The sequence below is a fragment of the Ruditapes philippinarum genome, unplaced genomic scaffold, assembly GCF_026571515.1.
Source record: "Ruditapes philippinarum isolate M1 unplaced genomic scaffold, ASM2657151v2 ctg2081_1_1_1_1, whole genome shotgun sequence".
In the NCBI taxonomy this organism is placed as follows: Eukaryota; Metazoa; Mollusca; class Bivalvia; order Venerida; family Veneridae; genus Ruditapes; species Ruditapes philippinarum.
The window spans coordinates 25,254-45,675 of NW_026852730.1; the positions used below are offsets into that span (position 1 = coordinate 25,254).

Below are 20,422 nucleotides of genomic sequence, written 5' to 3' on the forward strand. Positions count from 1 at the left end.
TCGCACAATTTCCCTTACCGTTTAATGTCGCTGGCTGTCAAGTTGTTCCTACTTTTCCTACTTTTTCCTACTTTCTCCTACTTTTTTTTAAGTGTTCCTACTTTTTCCTACTTTATTCTTACTTTTTATCTTCAATTCCTACTTTTTAAGAAGAACTCGAGAAATTTGCAGTTAAAATAAATTTGTACTATTTAATCAGTGTTTTGTATCAATTCAGGATAGAAGTGATTGTATTGTGATTGTAAGACTGTAAGAAGCTTTCATCTGTGTGGCACAAAGACCCATGCTGACTGTCCTACATGATATTTAAGGTAACCTGTGACAGTCAGATGGGTTTGAGCCTTGACCAAATGGAGGGCATAATTATCTTTTGAAAGTTCAAGAATTGGCTTGAAGGTATTTCAACCCAAAAAGTTTTTTTTTCTGAAGAAAGACCTGCTTAGTGAGTATAGTCTGATTTTGTTGACCTGTCAATTACACACTTAGAGTTCATTGAAAAATGCTTGTTTGGAGCCGAACTTCTACATTCATCGGGGATTCTAATGTAACTTGGCACAAATTTTCACCATTGTGAGGCATAATCCAGGTCTCTGCTACCAAAGTCAATGTCACATAGAGAGGTTAAAGTTTGTGTACAGGGACCATTTAGTCATCATTTATTGATGGATTGTAACACAAATGATAACTATCATGTCTACATGTGTGTCACATGTAATTTAGGTTGATATTTGCAAGGTCAAGGTCACTCGAGATAATATACTATCCAGATATTATCCGGAACATATCTCCTATATGCATATCTATATAATGCCCACATCTCTGTCAAAAGCTTTTGTGACGGCCTATTTTGCAACAATGTTGCCCTTGTGATTACATAACATTCAATATTCTGACAAATTTTCAATTTGGAAACCTCTTTGAGAGTGTAATGCTCAAAAGGTGTAAGTACCGTTATTTTTTAAGTTTCTTGGCCACAAGAATGTAATTAAGGGGAATAAATCTGCAGGTAAGGTACGGTAAATTGTTGTTATATTGACTGTTGAGTTGTCTCCCTTTAACTATTTTTTTTAAAGTAAGTAGAGCATGAATAGTTAAGATAATATTTAACACTAATTTAGGCAAAAAATTATTGACAAAAATTAATAAATAAGTGAATAGATGGATAAAAACAATTGTTGTTTACATACAAAATCATTACGATAAATGTAACGCGCCATTAACTATCCGCGCGAATGCGTCCCCCAGATAGCGCTTTTAACGTCGTGTGCTTATATATCATTATCGTCTGCTTAAATATTATTATGAACATTTAACATTAATCCGTTTAAAGTTGTTGTAAGGCTTCTGATGTTTGTTAAATCATTGTTTAATTTTTAATTGATTGATTGATTGATTGATTGATTGATTGATTGATTGATTGATTAAGTTGATTTTGTGTATCTTTTTTTACCATATATATTCAGCAAGTTGGAATACATCTTTTGCGGAGGAAGGATAACAAATTTGGTAAGTGTATCGTTTATTTTAACCCTTCACCTACTGAAATTGACCTGCTGTTTTCAATAATAATATGCCAGAATGAACTATCAACAGTACCGTGCACCAATAACTGGCAGACTGACCTAACTCTGGCTGATCATTTCCGGTTTCAGCAGGTTAAAGATAAAACAGAAAAAGATGTACATGTATTTTCAATGCTGAACATGTCATATTTTACCGATTTATTTGCACGTAAATATTTTTCACGTTACTAATTAGCCTTCGTTTGAACGTTGCAGATACGCCTCAATTATTTCGTTCGGTATTAGTTAAATATTTATGATGGTAAGCATAAATGATCAGAGTTTTGATTCACCATATATAATTTCAGTACTAAGTTGCATAGTTAGATAACATTTCTTAGTAAAATAGCATATCGTAGTAAAATAATCTATAGGCACCATATATGCTGAGGCTAATTAATATTTCTCTGTATTCGCTGACCCATATTTAACTTAAATTAGGGAAAATGTAACAACACTATTGAAGCGATACAGGGGCTCCTTTGAGATTTTTTTAACATGATGAGACTTGAAATACCATTTTTGAGATTTATGTACCATTTGTAACATGGGTTGCAAATTTCGAATCATTCCCTCTCTCCGATCTCTGGGATAATTATCTTAATACAATAACGCACCTGTTGTTCTATGTATGAAATAAGTTTCTTTATGTTTTTAGCTTTTGGACCTCGATTGAGTCATTTAAGTGAATATTGAACATAATAATTGAATAATGATATAAGTTTAATAATCGTTTTTAAAGGGACTCCACTGAGGGTTTTTGACATGACAGAACTGGAAATAATTGGGGATAAATGTTTTACACGTATTTGATGCAGATCTGGAACCATAACTTGTGTGCAAATTTTCAGATCGTTCGTTCACTTCGTTTTCCAGAAAAATATTCTTATTGTGCAAAATGGCCGAAAATTGAAAAGCGTTGCAACGCCTTTCAGTCAAATCGGGTTCAGAATAGCACACTTATATGAAATTTTATCTGAGTATATTTCTAAGTATAATTATGTTAGTGTTCATCCGTGCTGTTCTACAGAAATTAGAAACTTCGACGGGAGCGATAGCGACAGGAGAATGTTTCTAATTTCTGTAGAACAGCTAAGGATGAACACTAACATATTTAGTGTCAAGCTTTATTTGGCTCTTGATTACGTCACTACGCGGTAGGCCTACTATGAAGCACTTTGAAAAATAGAAGGCGACTATGAACGGATTTCAATATATTATCGACTTTTTTTCTTCTATGAAAATTAACACACATAATTTTTAAGAAATACAGCGTTTTCATTGGATGACAAATAAAGCTGGACACTAAATTATCTTTTGTATATCTTTCTGGTTTAAATACCCCAGCTGGTCTATGTAGGAAAATCAAATATTATGTTTTAAAGCTGTAGGACCTCAGTGGACTTCCTTTAAGCCTTTAGCTAGGCCAGCCAGCACGAAACGCTGTTCACAGGGTATATAATGAACAGGTAAAAAGCAGAAGCTTGATTTATTAACTCAAGAAATTCAGTAAAGCATAACGATTGAAATTTGTTATGACGATTGCCAAATGTTTGTCTTATGTCAATTAGAGCATACAAATTACTAGTATTATTTAAGCCGCATATGAGTATTAGTCGAGTTTTGTGTTTTTTCCCAAATTAATCGTAATATTCCTTTTTAAAATTTTTTTTTTTTTTTATTTTAAACCCCAAAAAAAAAAATTTTAAAGGGAAAAAAAATTTAATATTTTTTAAAAAAATTTTTTTTTTTTTAAAAAATTTAAAAGGGAAAAATTTTTAAAAAAAGGGGGGGGGCCCAAAAATTTTTTTTTAGAAACCGGGGTTTTTTTTTTAAAAAAAAAATTTTTTTTTGGGAAAAAAAGGGGAAAACCCCCCCCAAAAAACGGGAAAAACCTTTAAAAAAAATTTTTTTTTTTTCCCAAGAAATTTTCCCTTTTTTTTGGGTTTTTAAAAAATTCCTAAAAAGGGGGGCCCAAAAATTTTTTTTTTTTTTGGGGAAAACCCCGGTGAACCTTTTAAAAATTTGGGGTTTTTTTTTTTTTTTTTATACTTCCTTTTGGGCCCTTTTTGGGGGGAAAAAAAAAACCGGGAAAAAAAAAATTTTTTTAAAAACCCTTTTTTTTTTAAAAAAACCCGAAAATTTTTAAAAAAAAATTTAAAAAATTTTTTAAAAAATTTTTTTTTTTTTTTTTAAAACCCCAATTTTTTTAGGAAAAAAAATTTTTTTTTTAAAATTTTTTTAAAAAAACCTTTAAATTTAAAAAACCCCCGGGGAAAAGGAAAAAATTTTTCTTTTTTGGGGGTTTTTAAAAAAAAATAAAAAACAAAAAAAAAATTTTTAAAATTTTTTTTTAAAGGGTTTTTCTTTGGAAAAAAAAAATTTTTTTAAAAAAGGGGAAAAAAGGGGGGGGAAAAAAAAATTTTTTAAAACCCTTTTTGAAAAAGGGGGGGAACCCCAAAAAAAAAATTTTTTTTAAAGGGGCCCCTTTTTTAAAAAAAAAAAAAAAAAAAAATTAAAAAAAATTTTTTTTGGGGGGAAAAATTTTTTAAATTTAAAAATTTTTTTTTTTAAAAAAATTTTAAAAAATAAAATTTTTTTTTTTAAAATTTTTTTTGGTTAAAAATTTTTAAAAAATTTTTTTGGGGTTTTTTTTTTTTTTTTTTAAAAAAATTTAAAGGAAAGGGGGGGTTTTTTTTTTTTTTTTAAAAAAAAATTTTTTTTAAAAAAAAAGGGGCCCCTGTTTTTCCCCTTTTTTTTAAAAACCCCCCCCTTTTTTTTTAAAAAAAAATTTTTTATTAAAAAAAAATTTTTTTTTTTTTTAAAAAAATTTAAAAAAAATTTTTTAAAAAAACAAATTTTTTTTTTTTCCCTTTTTTTTTTAAAATTTTGGGGGTTTTTAAAAAATTTTTTTTTTTAAAAAAAGGGGGGGAAATTTTTTTTTTTGGGAAAATTTCCCAAAAATTTAAAAAAATTTTTTTTATTCCCCCCTTTTTTTTTTTTTTAAAAAATTTTTTTTGAAAAAAAAAAAAATTTAAAAAATTTAACCAAAAAAATTTTTTTTGGGGTTTTTTTTTTTCCCCCTTTCCCAAATTTTTAAAAATTAATTTTTTTTTTTTTACCAAAAATTTTTTTTTTTTAAAAAAATTTTTTTTTTTTGGGGGGAAAAAATTTTTTTCCCAAAAACCCAAAAAAAATTTTTGGGGGGGAAAAAAAAAAAAATTTTTTTGGGGGTTTTTTTAAAACCCCTTTTTTCCCCCCCCGGGGGGGGGGAAAAAAAAACAAAAAAAACCCAAAAAAAAAAAAAGGGGGGGAACCTTTTTTTTTTTGGGGAAAAAATTTTTGGGAAAAAAAAATTTTTTTGACCCTTTTTTCCCCTTTTTTTTTTTTAAAAAAAAATTTTTTTAAAAAAAAAAAGGGGTTTTTTTTTTTATTTTTCCAAACCCCCCAAAAAAAGGAAAAAAAAAAAAAAAAAAAAATTTTCCCAAAAAATTTTTTTTTTGGGGGAAAAAAAAAAAAACCCCCCCCAAAAATTTTTAAAAAAAAAAATTTTTTTTTTTTAAAAAAAATTTTTTTTTTTTAAAAAAAAAAACCCAAAAATTTTAAATTTTTTTAAAACCCCCCTTTTTTTTAAAAAAAAAAATTTTTTTTTGGGGGTTTTTTTTGGGGGGTTTTTTTTTTAAAAATTTTAAAAAATTTTTTTAAAAAAAAAATTTTTTTTTGGGGCCCTTTTGGGGGTTTTTAAAAAAAAAAATTTTTTAAAAAATTAAAATTTAAAAAAAATTTTTTTTTAAAAAAAAATTTTTAAAAAAAAATTTTTTTTTAAAAATTTTTTCCTTTTTTTTTTTTTCCTTTTTTGGTTTTTTTTTTTAAAAAATTTTTTTTTTTTTGGGGAAAAAAAATTTTTTTTTTTTTGGGAAAAAATCGGGAAAATTTAAAAAAACCCAAAAAAAAAAATTTTTTTTTTTTTTAAAAAATTTTTTTTAAACCCCAAAAAAAATTTTTTTTAAAAAAAATTTTAAAAAATTTTAAAAATTTTTTTTTTTAGGTTTTTAAAAAAAACCAAAAAAAAATTTTCCCGACCTCGTTAATTTGTACCAACATCAATTGGTCCATTCTCAAGCCTCTTTTATAAGTTGATTTTTATTTCAAGTTTTACATCTATTCTAAGGCTATAATAACCCGCTTGTTTGATTTTTTCATTAAATGATATATGTTTGTTCGAATCCTCCATTAAAAAAACAAAGCAACGTTTACCCATTAAACATACTGCATGATTCAGCCAAAATGTTAAACTAGGGTAAATAAAGTAGATTGGCCACCTATGCGTATCGAGTTAAAGATGTCTGCGCTTAAACTAAATTAGGTCTGACGTAAAATTAAACAAAAAGTGTTGGTTTCTTTTGTAACATTTTATATTTTAAAGCGAGGAAGCGTCCCTAGTTTACCCCAGACTGGCCTGAACTTTATTTGAACCCAGGCAGGCACGTTTATTGTGTCTCGGTCTATTATCTTATTGAAATGTCTTTATAATGTCCCAAATTTTAAAACGTATATTTGTCTAATATAGCGTTACTGGCGGACATTTGATGGTAAAATGAGACCCACAAATTTTGTAATATTGGATAAGACAGCTGTAAAACATTAATTTATTCGGATTTAAACAACTGGTAAAACTGGAGGGTGATTGATACTACCATGTATCTTACATTTTTTATCTGATATTTAATTTGGATTTACTTTTGAAAATAGCTTTTATTACTAAAGGTAAATATTGATTTTATTATTTTAAAATTAGGTCAGGTATTAATGTTATTATCAAAGCAGCTTGTGTCCAGATGATCGGAGAATTATTATATAATTAAAACATATATAATATATATGTAATAATTTACTTAATATAATTTTTAATTTTTGTTAAATTATGACCCGTAATATTAATATGTTTCATGTTTTATAAAAGTCTTAATTTCTTCAAAGTTTGTACAAATTCCTATATACACGGTGTTCAGTGTATTCCATAAAGTAACAAACAATAATGGTAATTTCTAGCCCGACTTTTCGAAGAATAAGAAGAGCTATTGTACTCACCCTTGCGTCGGTGTCGGTGTGGTTAAGTTTTTGCGTCCAAGATGGTATCTTCAAAACTAAAAGGAATGGGTTAAAAACTACCACATTTGTTCTCTGCGGTTATCTAACATGATGTCGCATAACTGTGATTTTTTTTCCACAGATTTATGCCCCTTTATGCAGTTCCTGTTCTTGGAAAGTCGTCATACTACTGTGTTGGTGCGATGACCCCACCTCCTCATCCCCCACCCCCCCCCCCCCAAAAAAAAAAATAAATGAATAAAGTAGTGAGTGAGTGAGTGAGTGAATGAATAAATGAATGAATGAATGAATGAATGAATGAATGAATGAATGAATGAATGAATGAATGAATGAATGAATGAATGAAATAAGAAATTCCCACCCCGACGCTTCGTTATCTAGAAATATGTCTAATGCCACTAATTTTCTATGTAGAGAAGAAAACTAAATTTTACTTGCTGCAATCTGTACGAAAGGTCTATGATAAAACATAAGTTGAAATTGTGGAGTTCAAAACGATTCATGAATTCAATATGTTGAAGTCGTGAATACATGACTATGAAAAGTGACTGAATGTAAAAATTCAGATGTTCAATTCAATTCGATCTAATTTATTTACAGTATAAATACCAAAAAAAGAACAATACATGCAAAGATATAAAAAAAAATCACTGAAAAAAAAAACAAAAAAAACAAAAACAACAAAAAAAAACAAAAAAAACAAGAGCTGTCGGTATGACAGCATGCTCGACTATTTTCAGATAAGCGCCTGGATAATAATAAATTATCCTTCGAATAGTCAAGCTCCTGACATTGGCATACACATCTAAAATATAAATAATCTAAATAATCTTAAATATCTAATATAGTATTCTTACTTTGTTACCTTACCAAGTCCAACACAATATTTAACTTATGAGCCGCGTCACGACAAAACCAACATAGTGGGTTTGCGACCAGCATTGATCCAGACCAGTCTGCGCATCCGCGCAGTCTGATCAGGATCCATGCTGTTCGCTTACAAACTCTATTATTAGTGGATACTGACAGCGAACAGCATGGATCCTGATCAGAATGCGCGGATGCGCAGGCTGGTCTGAATCCATGCTGGTCGCAAACGCACTTTTTTGGTTTTGTCGTGACGCGGCTCTTATCTAGAACGGATTTTATTATTATTAGTACTATTAGTTTAATAAATTTCAATTGCAACTATTTTATGCATAAATATATGTAAGGTAACATTAATAATACAAAAGAATAAGTATTCCCAAATAGATAGTGCCGATGAGTCTAGACTGGCTACAAGTTATAACAATATTGGCAAAAGCCCTTCACACAACGTCATTGTTTTATATAATATTTATTCCGGTTCATTTAATACAATTATTTTTTAAGTGAACAAAATTAGCATTTAAAAATTTGTCAATTTCTTATTTTTTTTATTTTTACATTTTCGCTTTATCACATTATTACATTTCGCTTTTTCGCAATGTTGCATTTTCGCTCTGTCTCTGTCTGTTATGTTTTTGCTTTTTCTAATTGTTAAATTTCCGCTTTTTGTCGTTGTTACATTTTCGCTATTTCACATTGTAACATTTTTGCTTAGTTAAATTGTCGCATTTTTAACAGTACCTTTGATGTACCGTATGCAACTCAACCTTGTGTATTGAATATCTTTAAATGCATTACTTAATGATAAAAAAGTCACAAGGGCCAGAGCATATTATACCAATATTGGCATGTTTTGGACAGTTTGAGCCAATTTTCACTTTTGGTCAGTTATTTTATGAAAGGGTAAACTAATATTTAATAAAATAGTACAAAATTTCAATTAAAATACAATTGATAGCGATGATGTAGGTGCTTGTTTGATTTTTAAACAAACACTTATTCTTATTCCTTTGCCTTGGGTATTGATTTATTAAATATACAATACTTATGTTGCTCCCCATCTTTCGTTTGATTTGTTCTTTTTCTTTTTTTACAGAAATAAGCCCAATTATAAGAAGATATTAAACACGTCAGCGGTATGTAGATTTATTTAAAGGTGAGCGCATTATCATTTGTACTTGTACATAGCACGTTGATTTAGTAATTGTCATAGAATGATATTGATATAGTCCATGGTAAAATGTTGATAATCAAGCTCGTTGTTTTAACACTGATGGTCATGGTATAAAATTGATAAGTCTATAATAAAACATTGATACATATAGCCCGTTGTTTTAACACTGATAGTCGTAGTATAACAGTGATACAGTCCATGGTTAAACATTGATACATATAGCCATTGGTTTTAACACTGGTAGCCATATTATATATAACATTGATAAACCCATGGTAAAACATTTATACATTTAGCCCGTTGTTTTAAAACTGATAGACATTGTATAACATTGATCAAGTCCATGATATATTACTGGTTCATCTAACCCTTTGTTTTAACATTGATATGATTGTGACACGGTCTTAGTCCATGTTTTCTTTATTCCTATAGCATAACATGATGGGATAACATTTATTTTCATAAATAGTGTAACACTGATACTTTTAGCTATGGTCTATCAGTGAAAGTTATTGCCCATTGTTTAAAATCTGCTAGGTATAGATCATGTTTTAACACTGATTTGCTTTTTCTCTAATATCACACTATACATGTAAATGAAATTTACGGAAATCCACGCAGTCTTTCATTTCTGAATGTGTACATTTAAAGAGGCTTTGGTTTTGTATCGGGTTTAATTCCAGCAATGTATGAAACAGTCGCTATTTGCACTATATAGGACAAAACATAATAGTTTACAAATTGTCAAATTAACGTGTTTTTTTCCAGTTCAAAAGTTTAAATTTTGAGATATCACCTTACATAATATGTTTGTAGGTCATTAACCCGACATATTTATTGGTAAAGTACAGTTCCTTCTAGTCTAGTGTATAAACTGTTGACTTCTTCATAAAAAGTATTTTTGAGGTTGTTTTTTTTATTCTTTTTTAAATTCTTTTTTGTGAAACAGATGATTTAAAAAGAATTATTTACTGATACACGGGAGGCTTAATAAATGAATTTTAAATACTGCGCGTTTGTAACACGTGATGCTTATACATGTATAATCTAAAAACTTGGCTACTTCCAGTTTTTGACGATTTAAAAGAAGGTCCTAAAAAACTAATTTTGCTAAGTTTGTACGAAGATTTCTGGCACGCTATATGGCGTTACATATAAACGGTTGTTTGCAATATAACCCTCGCCTAGCAGTTATGGTTATTTAAAGTAACAACCATTTATACTACATGTATGTCATAAGCTGTCAAAAATCTTTGTCTTATAATATGCTAAGCCAAAATCTTTTTCAGACTTGAGTAAATCTTGACCGCTGCCCCAGAGATGTATGTGTCAAGCAGTAGAAAAAAGCCACTGAATAACAGTTAAAAAGCAGTTTTGGTTATATAAAGTTCTAGGTCATAAGCTGTCAAAATCTTTGTTTCATAATATGCTTTGATATTAATAAAATCAAAATCTTTTTTTTACACTTGAGAAAATATTGACCGCTGCTACAGAGATGTATGTGTGAAGCAGTGAGAAAAAGTCACTGAATGTTGTCCCTGCATTAACTGTTTGTTGCAATTGTCTTATTAGCAGTTGAGCCGTTGGCGAATATTTACATCTAAAAGTCACACCGAGGTTGGGATTTTACTGGAATAAAAGAACATCCCCCAATTAAACATATAAACATGTGTAAATCTGTTGTAAAATAAATATCGACGAAACTGAAACATCGCTTTCGTCGTCATTCTTATATGAATGATCTAGAAAGGTAAACACTTTCCTGTCCATATTTGCATTAATGTTTTGCATTAATGTGCTTATTCATTTCTTTCATTTTTATTTGCTATATATAAAGAAACATTGTTCCATATACTAGTACTTACCGTGTTGCTCGTTCCGGCATATATATATATTATATTCACATTCCTGTGTTGTGGGAATAACACGATGACTAATACATATGTATGAACTGCAAGAATATCGATGGTGAATGCCACCAATCATTTTGCGGTCCACGAAACAAATATGGCATCCATAACTTCAAATACTCTCATAGGCTTCATAAAGGACATACATTTTTACTTGATTTTTAAAAAATGAATAATTATCTTCATTGTAATGGATCTATTTATAAGAAACGTAAACTAAACAAATATGCAAAAATGACAAGAGCTCATGGATGAATACTTTAAGTCAATATCATGCTATAAATGAAAGATATGGAAACATTTTGGGGCAGATAGGAACTATCATTATTCTATACTTTAGACCATTTTTGTCGCTTTAATTCTATCAGTATATGAAACAGCTGCTTTTGGACAGGGTAGATTTTGTGACGATAAAGTTTACAAAAACTATGTTTAAATGATGGAATATAAAATTTATTTCGGTTGAAAAGTTTAACATTCGGAATATCTTGTTACATAATATGTATGTAAGACATTAAACCCGTGAAAATGATTTAAATTATAGATAAACTGAATTCATTTTTATGAAGATGAAGGAATTTGAAAACATTGATTTTTGACGGAAGAAAAATTAAAATGATTAAACTATGTTCAGCATGAAACTGAAATAATTTTTTTATATCACGAACTCACAGCTTTTTGTCAGCATTTATGTCAGTTAAAAAAATCGTTTTCTGAATGCTCGGAGAGTTGGCTAGAATGCCTAGCAACGTTTTGTAAGCTCCTTTTCATGCACGCAACGTGCATGAATCGATGTGTTAAGAAACTAATTAATTAGGAAAAATATCATTACTTGTATAAGAAGATTGGTGAATCTTTTCTGTCATGATATATCTTACTATTAAACAATACATGTTCTCATTGAAAACGCATCTTTTAAAGTTTACATGTATTTCGAACACCCTGCCGCTCGCAAACGATGTACGACGGACGGGAAGGGCCGTATAATTGCAACTTCTGTTAATGTATATGATAACCCATTTAAATGAATTTAAGATAGCACGATTCCAAATAGCTCTTTCCGTTTTTTCTCTATAGACATATTTTGAATTTTATGACCCTAGGTTTTTCGTTATAATTTGCATGCTACAGAAGAACATGTTATTGGTCGTCATGCATTTCAAGAAATTGTACTTAATGGATGTATCTTTTGATAACCGAAAATGTTAAAGTTGTATTGAGTTTTGTGCTTAAACAGGAACGTGTTTGTTAAACACAAATGTCCCCGACCCAGATTCTTGTCAGTTACAGGTTTTCCAAAAAGGTTTACCCATTTACTCAGTTATGGACAGAAAAATTGACAAAGACATTGTTAACACAGTTAAATAACTTGACATAGTCATGACGTTTTGTAATTGTGAAAAATATAAGCTGGCATGTCATTGCTATTTGATGAAGTTGAAAATATTCAATTACCGATAAAATATTATCAAATGTATATATATGCAAGACCTTGACCTTGAATCCAGTGACCCCAAACTCCACATAAACTTAAAAGCCCACCTGAAGAATGTTCCATGTAAATATGAGACATTGGTAAAAATATAATGGCTGTTTAAGAAATAATATAAGGAAGTCTTCTGTTAGAATAAGTGACCTTGACCTTATGTCTCCTAACAATAGATCATCCAAGGTATGTTCCTTCCAAAAAAAACCAAAAAAAAACTGTGTGACCTTGACCTTGGAAGTAGGGACATGGGTCTTGGACGCGACACGCCGTCTTGATGTGGAAGATATTCATGCCATGTTGTTTTAAAATCCTTCAAGGCAAGACAAAGTTACAGTCCGGACATGAATTGTGGGAACGCACAGACAGACGGACGGGGCGATTTTAATATTCAGCCTATATAGGGCATAAAAGGGGTTTAATATGAAACAGAAATTGCATCGCTTCCCTTATAAGAGGCGAGGGGCGCCTAATTACTAGATATAATTTACCGTACCTTTTACAGGAGAAATTCTGTACTTTTTGTATACAACTTTTTCACCAATATTGTCACATGACTATCACGTGACTAACAAGTAACTATTTTCCAATTTTTCAGACAGTCTATAAAGAAGCTGTTATAGCTATCTCACACTCTTTATACTGATGTGTCAGTGAGTGAACATCTATATAGAAGAGTTTCTGATATACGAGACACAATTTGCCACAGAAAATGCCGAAAAATAATAACAAAAAGGAGGAGAAGGAACAAGCTAAAGTGAACGAGGTATGAGTGTTTTTATCTAACACTATGATAACAATTTTTTGTTGAGCGAAATTATATATATTTTTTGTAAATAGTAAAATATAATGGACTTTTAGGCATTTGATAAACATAACTTGAATTATCAAAAACACTAAACACACATTTTTGTAGAATAGTTACGAATACTGATTTGAAAACAGTAAGTTTTTTTTTGCTTTTATCATTTTCATCTTCAAACATTTAGTTTTTTTTTATTTATTAAAGTAATTAATTGCATGGAAAGCACCGAAAAAAAAATGATATATAAAACTTTGACTTTGTAAGGGTTTTTATAATGGTTTTATAACTTGTAGCTCGACCAATTTTTACTAGATCTCTTTGTGAATGCATGTTTATTTGTTTTTGTATTAGCCATGTAACATACATATATGGAATAGTTTTATTGCATGTTTGTAACAGCAGTACGTATACGTTACGTCAAGTATAGAACGTCACAGCTGCTGTTAATTTTAAATGTAATATCAAAAAAGATAAATGAAACGTTACCTAAGTTTTTTTTCCAGATTTATCATTTTTATTGCGCAAAATGACTCCAAAATTAAAAGTGTTACGAAGTGTTTCACTCAAATCGAGCTAAGAATTGCACTAACTATCGATTTTCAATTTTATTCCGAGTATATTTCTTTATTATAGTTTGCAGACTGATCCATTTTTTACAATACCTACGTTATAATTTCAATTATTTTGTTTAAGGCTTTTTTATGCCCCCCCCTTCCCTATAGTGAGAAGAAGGCGAGGTGGGGCATTTAGATTTGCCCTTGTCCGTCCATCCGTGCGTATCCTGTTGCGTCGCTGTTTCCACTGAAGAGAAATTCAGTTTCGTCAGAGTTATTGCCCTTTAATTAGTAAAAATTGGCAATTTTCAATTTGTGTCGTGTTTATTTCAAAAAGTATTTGACCTAGAATCATGAAACTTCACATGATTGTTGGTAAGCATGTGTTGTTGTGCACCTGGGTGCTTACTTTTGATTATTTCATTTTTGTCAGATTTATTGCTCTTGCAATTTTCAACTTGTGTCGTTCACAGCTCAAAAAGTATTTGATCTATAGTCATGAAACTTTACAGAAGAAATGCTCAGCATGTGAAGTTGTGCATCTGGGGTTTTTCATGTGGACTTATTCAGTTTTGTTTGAGTTATTGCCCTTGACTTAGTAAATATTTGCAATTTTCTAGTTGTGTCGCACGTAGCCCAAAAAATAATTGACCTAGAGTCATGAAACTCTACAGAAATGTTGGTCAGTATGTGTCGTTCTGCACCTGTTGGTTTTGATGTGGATTGATTATATTAGAAAATATAGCGGATTAATTTTGACCAACACTATTTTTCTCTGAAAATATCCATGTTTGCCGTTTCATATGCACGATGTGTATACTTTCGTCTCGCGTTATAACACCAGTTTAACACCATTAAGGCGATTTACCGGTAAGCATTACAATGACGCCTTTAAGACTATTACTTTTCTACCAATGTCATTTTCTAAAATGGTTCAAGGACAAAGGTAGTTTAACCTTTACAAAATAAAACCAATTGATTAAGGAACACTATTTGTGCAATAGTTATTATTCTAGTGGTATACATGTAATATCTCCAAGGCAGTTGGTGATAAATCGCACGTTGAACAAAGTTTAAGAGTAATTTATATTCATTTTTTTTTTGCTTATGAAACATTTTGCCAGCAAAAAAGGTCAATCATCAGTCTTTGTGAATGGAGAAAAATGTTAAAACGTGGGTAAAAGTATGACAGTAATTGTCCTTTATGCCATAAATTTAGAGTACGAGCGTTTACAGGGGAGGAGGTTGGGTGGTTGGGGTGGGGGTGGAATCAGAATTATCCGGTATTTTGGCTTGCTTTTGAAAACCATTCAACATTTTTTAAAAATTCTTGCTATTCTTATTTGTCTACTTCTCCCCTCCGTTTTGCCATTTTCGTTTGAGGTGTTATACCATAAATTAGACTAATGTTGTAGATATTATGTAACAGCAGATATCAAACTTGCATTGATCATGTTTTTACAGTTCTGGAAACCAATTAAAGTCACTGGAATGAGTGGGAGGGGTGGGGGGGATAGAGGTCTTGACTATATTGCCATTTGTTGGACACAGGGCTAAGTTTGGACGCATCTGATTGAGTTTTTTTCTGAGTTGTTTAAGAATACATATTTAGTACTTACCGCCGACAGTTTGGCCTTATGACATGAAATGAGGCCCGTGAATCCCAAAATACAGAGTGTATGACTGCCAGTCGAAGGAGATATGTAATGGGAAAAAAACAGTAACAAAAAAAACTGTGATTGTCATTAAGAATAAACTACCCGTGGTATTTGCGATTTCAAGAATGTTGTTTTCAATGTATATATAAACGTGCACGAAAATAGACAAGAGCACGAGAAATCCCGCTGATATTTTCTGGCCGCAACTCGTATATAATTATGAAATTGACTTGTATTTCATACTCACTGTACAGCATTTGTCAACTTTCAGATACAATTCAAGCGATATATAACCTAATATTGTACTAAACGTACGTGGAGGTCAGAACGTATCAGTACATGCCTAAAAGACCGCGAAGAAAAAAGGAAAAACAAAAACATCAACAAACACACAAACTTTCTTTCTATTTTGTTTGATTTTCTTACGTTCTTCAGTCGGTCTTCTTTTTTATCATTTTACTTCTCTGAACTTCTTGACCTTTTGCCCTGTGTGTTGTAAAAAGCACTTTACTTAATGGAATGATAGATCATTTAATGAATGCATCCGGTAATTGTTGTTTGTTTTAAACAATTTGATTGGCCAATGTCGATTTACAGCATAGTAAGATTTGTATTTATTAACGACATTAACATTTTGAGTTGTGAAGAAGTGAATCATTAGTGAACACTGATTAAAAGAAATACTGTAATAACAATAACAATGAACCTTTTTCCGTGTTTACTCTGTTGAGAAATATGCATACATTGATATGATACATGAACAGTCTATGGCAAAGGGGCTTCAATCCGGAAGTAAAGGGGCTTTAATCCGGAAGTAAAGGGGTTTCCGGAAGTAAAGGGGTTTCAATTCTGAAGTAAAGGGTTTCGATTCGGAAGTAAAGGGGCTTCAATCCGGAAGTATAGGGTCTTTAATTCGGAAGTAAAGGGGCTTCAATTCGGAAGTGAAGGGACTTAAATCCGGAAGTGAATAGGGTGCCATTGCGACGGAAAAGGACTCAGGTCTCAGTTAAATGATGTTTTATTCACAAAGTTATTATTCAGAATAATGTCCAAAGAGTAGTTGTGCTAATTTTATTTGTTACTCTTTTTCAGCTTCGGGCGCGTCTGTCAGATATTCTCAAGTCAGACTATGAAGACTTTTACTTGCGAAAATGGCTCAAAGGTATCCTTCAACAGCAGTATTAGATAAATTTACATATCCCGTCAGCTTTTCATCATAAGACTAAAGCAAAAGGATTTACATTACCATAATGCATCAAAAGGAAGTTTTTAAATTAAGCAAATGTGACTCCGAAATATAAGCCTTTTACTGTATTATGGTTCGACTTTTCTTTTTTTGTGTTTTTAATGTCCTAGACAACTCTTTTTTGTCTTTTTAATGTTCTAGCGCAATGCTTCTAAAGACATTTCCATTTTTAAAAGCAAGCGTGAGTATCTAGGATATTAAAGATAGTTATAAATATTTTACTTTTAGCAAGAGGCTTTGACATCAACAAAGCAGAACAAATGTTTCGAAACGTATGTTTTCATCTTTTATTATAAGTATCATTTTCTATTTTTTACCCCTTTTTCCTATTTGTTTTTTTAATTTATTCAATACAAAATATTTAAAAAGGTTAAAAAAGAGAACAAAGCATTTTTTGGCCAGTGGCTGTTTGTTTCAACTTCGGCTTCCGGTAAATTTACGTTCTATTTTCCGTTGTTTTTTTTCACGGTATTTGCCGGACAGGTATTTTTGTGACGGTCACAAGTATTTATTCTTCTCCTGCATAAAAAGATCACTTAGATATTACCAAGTAATATTTTAGCAAAGTTACCATGGTCGATTATAATTACAAAGTTAATGTCTTGTTAATATGATGTTACTTTTGTTGCTGTATTAACCCAGTCAGTTGAAATTTTGCTATATTCTCTCTCAAAATGACCCAATTAAAAACAGAAGTAAACATAAGTAAATGTCTCATACAAATGAATATTCTTTTTTGATTTTACTTTTATAGAGTGTTGCATACAAGACGAAGATGAAAGTTGAAACATTAATGGCCGAATTTGAGACGCCCGAGGTAATACATCACGTGACTTAAGAAGCTCGTTATCCCGAACTAATATATAAGATTTAAAAAGTTTTAATCTATATCTATGTGATGAATTAACAAGGTAACATCCTTTTCCCCATTTTATCAGCAGTATCCGTATTTCAGTGCGTATTTCTTTTTACATTTTATTATGAAAAATTAATTCAAATATTTTGTTTTTGTATTTTCACTAAATACATACAACAAGAAAGGATATAAAAACATAACATGTATAAGGGAAATTCAAGTTGTACTAACGATTTCATTTTCTTTAAATACTAAACAAAAACAGGACGTCAGCGTGGTAAATATTCTAATATATCTTTTTTGTTGTAAACCACCTTTGAAAAAAAGTATTTTTATTATTAATTGTAATTTTAATGTTGCAAAGAATGTTTCAATTTCAAAAAGACCCCGTTAACCTCTTCCATACCCGTCGTAAACTTCAGCACTCTCCCTTCCATACCCGTCGTAAACTTCAGCACTCTCCCTTCCATACCCGTCGTAAACTTCAGCACTCTCCCTTCCATACCCTTCGTAAACTTCAGCACCCTCCCTTCCATAGCCTTCGTAAACTTCACCACCCTCCCTTCCATACCCTTCGTTACCCTCAGCACCCTCCCTTCCATACCCTTCTTAAACTTCACCACCCTCCCTTCCATACCCTTCGTTACCCTCAGCACCCTCCCTTACATACCCTTCGTACACTTCACCACCCTCCCTTCCATACCCTTCGTTACCCTCAGCACTCTCCCTTCCATACCCTTCGTAAACTTCAGCACTCTCCCTTCCATACCCTTCGTAAACTTCAGCACTCTCCCTCTTCCATACCCGTCGTAAACTTCAGCACTCTCCCTTCCATACCTTCGTAAACTTCAGAACTCTCCCTTCCATACCCGTCGTAAAACTTCAGCACTCTCCCTTCCATACCCTTCGTAAACTTCAGCACTTTCCCTTCCATACCCTTCGTAAACTTCAGCACCCTCCCTTCCATACCCTTCGTAAACTTCACCACCCTCCCTTCCATACCCTTCGTAAACTTCAGCACTCTCCCTTCCATACCCTTCGTAAACTTCAGCACTTTCCCTTCCATACCCTTCGTAAACTTCACCACCCTCCTTCCATACCCTTCGTAAACTTCAGCACTCTCCCTCTTCCATACCCGTCGTAAACTTCAGCACTCTCCCTTCCATACCCTTCGTAAACTTCAGCACTCTCCCTTCCATACCCGTCGTAAACTTCAGCACTCTCCCTTCCATACCCTTCGTAAACTTCAGCACTCTCCCTTCCATACCCTTCGTAAACTTCAGCACCCTCCCTTCCATACCCTTCGTAAACTTCACCACCCTCCCTTCCATACCCTTCGTTAACCTCAGCACCCTCCCTTACATACCCTTCGTTAACCTCAGCCTCCCCCGTCCTCACCCTTCGTGCACCTTAGCACCCTCCCGCCCTCTCCCTTCGTGCACCTTAGCACACTCCCGTCCTCACCCTTTGTGTACCTCAGCAACTTCCCGTCACACCTCACCACTTTTCCGTCCTCTCCCCTCGTGAACTGCAGCATTCCCCGTCCTCTCCCCCAGTGAACATCAGTACACTCCCATTCTCAACCATTGTGAACTTCAGTACTCTCCCTTCTTGAACCTCAGAACTCTTCTTCGTGAACCTCAACACCCTTTATACAATCAAGGGATGAGTTTCATTCCTATCATTATATGTTGTTATACTTATTGTTTAATTGTTATTTTACCTGATTGTAGAAGGAAAAATAAAGTGTTATTTTTGGTTAAAATTATAAAAAAACAACAACAACAGAACACACTACCAACGGAATTTTGTAGATGATACATGAATAGGGAAAGATAAATAGTAAATCACGCTCATTTAGAGGAAAAGTGTTATTTTGCAATTGTTGTGTGATAAATGGGTTCTGTGTAAAGCTATATCGATTTACAGTCAAACATTTCTATATCGATTTACAGTAACACCTTTTTTGTTGGACCTATCTAGATAGATTTACAGTCGAACTTTTTATATAAGACCAGTACGTGAAGTTATGTTAACAACAAACCTTTATGTAAGATCAGTCTAGGTCTAGGTAGATCTAATACAAACCTTTCTATAAGACCAGTGAAGTTATGTTTACATCAAACCTTTTTGTAAGACCAGTGAAGGTAAACCTTATACAAACCTTTCTATAAGACCAATGAAGATAGGTGACAATCAAACTATTATATTAGACCAGCTTAGGTAGCCTTACAAACAAACCTTTGTATTGATTTACAATCAAACCTTTCTGTAAAACCAGCTTAGGGAAGCCCAATTCTTCAAATGTGAAGATAAACTATTTGTGTATTTCACAAGATTTCAGTTGAATTGTTGTCTTTAGCAAGGTTTGACTGTAATTTCAGAGTTAAATAGTATTATTATCATTACTTTCATACTTATCACCGCCTCATAGAAAAACCCAATTAATTATAGAAACTAATTCTCCTCGGCTGACAGAGTCAATGAATTTGCATGTTATCATGGAAACGCAAGTTTTGATGCCGTCTTGTGTTTTTCAGGTCATAAAAAACTACCTTACTGGTGGATTTTGTGGGCATGATAAAGAAGGATCGCCCATCCGTGTAGAACTGTATGGACATCTTGATTTAAAAGGTAAGATTCCATAAAGAAAATGAAAATGGTGACTGACGATACCATAGTCACGTGCTGAAGCTTGTTACTTTGAAATTCTTTCTTATTTTTCAAAAGAACACGTGATCAATGATTACTTGGCGTTCTCAATCACTCAAAATGAATTAGCAAATAATTATCTAAGGAAATAATAATTGGCTACAAAGAGGTATGGATCAGAGGGAGTGAGTGTAAGAGCGGAGTTACACTTTTTTTTGTTTAAGAATATCTCGAATATTTTCTAGAAGTATTGAAATTTATAAGATGTAGTAGAATAAGTAAGACAAAGTATGAATGTGTTAGGAATATAATATAAGAGCAAGATTTATTTTCACGCGATTTAAGGCGTGACAACGATATACATGTATATTTGGAGTCAGATTACATGCGTAAAAATGACACATTTATGACACAGCTTTTGCGTGTTTGACACGTATGATTTTATTGATCATAAAATTCTCAGAAACACTGTATACAAACATCAATATAGATTAAATATGATCTTTTACTTTATCATCTATTGATAAAATAGTTTTT

The 20,422-nt window shown here is 31.7% G+C and overlaps 1 protein-coding gene across 5 annotated transcripts in view; it reads left to right on the forward strand.

Annotated features, from left to right (window-relative positions):
* Nucleotides 1-1,094: 1,094 nt before the first annotated feature.
* Nucleotides 1,095-20,422, forward strand: part of LOC132722517 (retinal-binding protein-like) — a 28,543-nt gene continuing 9,215 nt past the window's right edge. The window contains exons 1-8 of one of the 5 annotated variants that reach the window (XM_060707048.1): nucleotides 1,095-1,506; nucleotides 8,641-8,700; nucleotides 12,713-12,880; nucleotides 16,224-16,293; nucleotides 16,606-16,649; nucleotides 17,132-17,194; nucleotides 17,499-17,510; nucleotides 19,774-19,867. In XM_060707048.1, the coding sequence (XP_060563031.1) occupies nucleotides 12,827-12,880; nucleotides 16,224-16,293; nucleotides 16,606-16,649; nucleotides 17,132-17,194; nucleotides 17,499-17,510; nucleotides 19,774-19,867 (337 nt within the window). In that variant the 5' untranslated portion in view covers nucleotides 1,095-1,506; nucleotides 8,641-8,700; nucleotides 12,713-12,826. Of the gene's footprint in view, nucleotides 1,507-6,119; nucleotides 6,330-8,640; nucleotides 8,701-12,712; nucleotides 12,881-16,223; nucleotides 16,294-16,605; nucleotides 16,650-17,131; nucleotides 17,195-17,498; nucleotides 17,511-19,773; nucleotides 19,868-20,422 lie in introns of those variants that run through there. The other 4 variants (XM_060707029.1, XM_060707035.1, XM_060707055.1 and 1 more) reach the window with 4 other exon arrangements.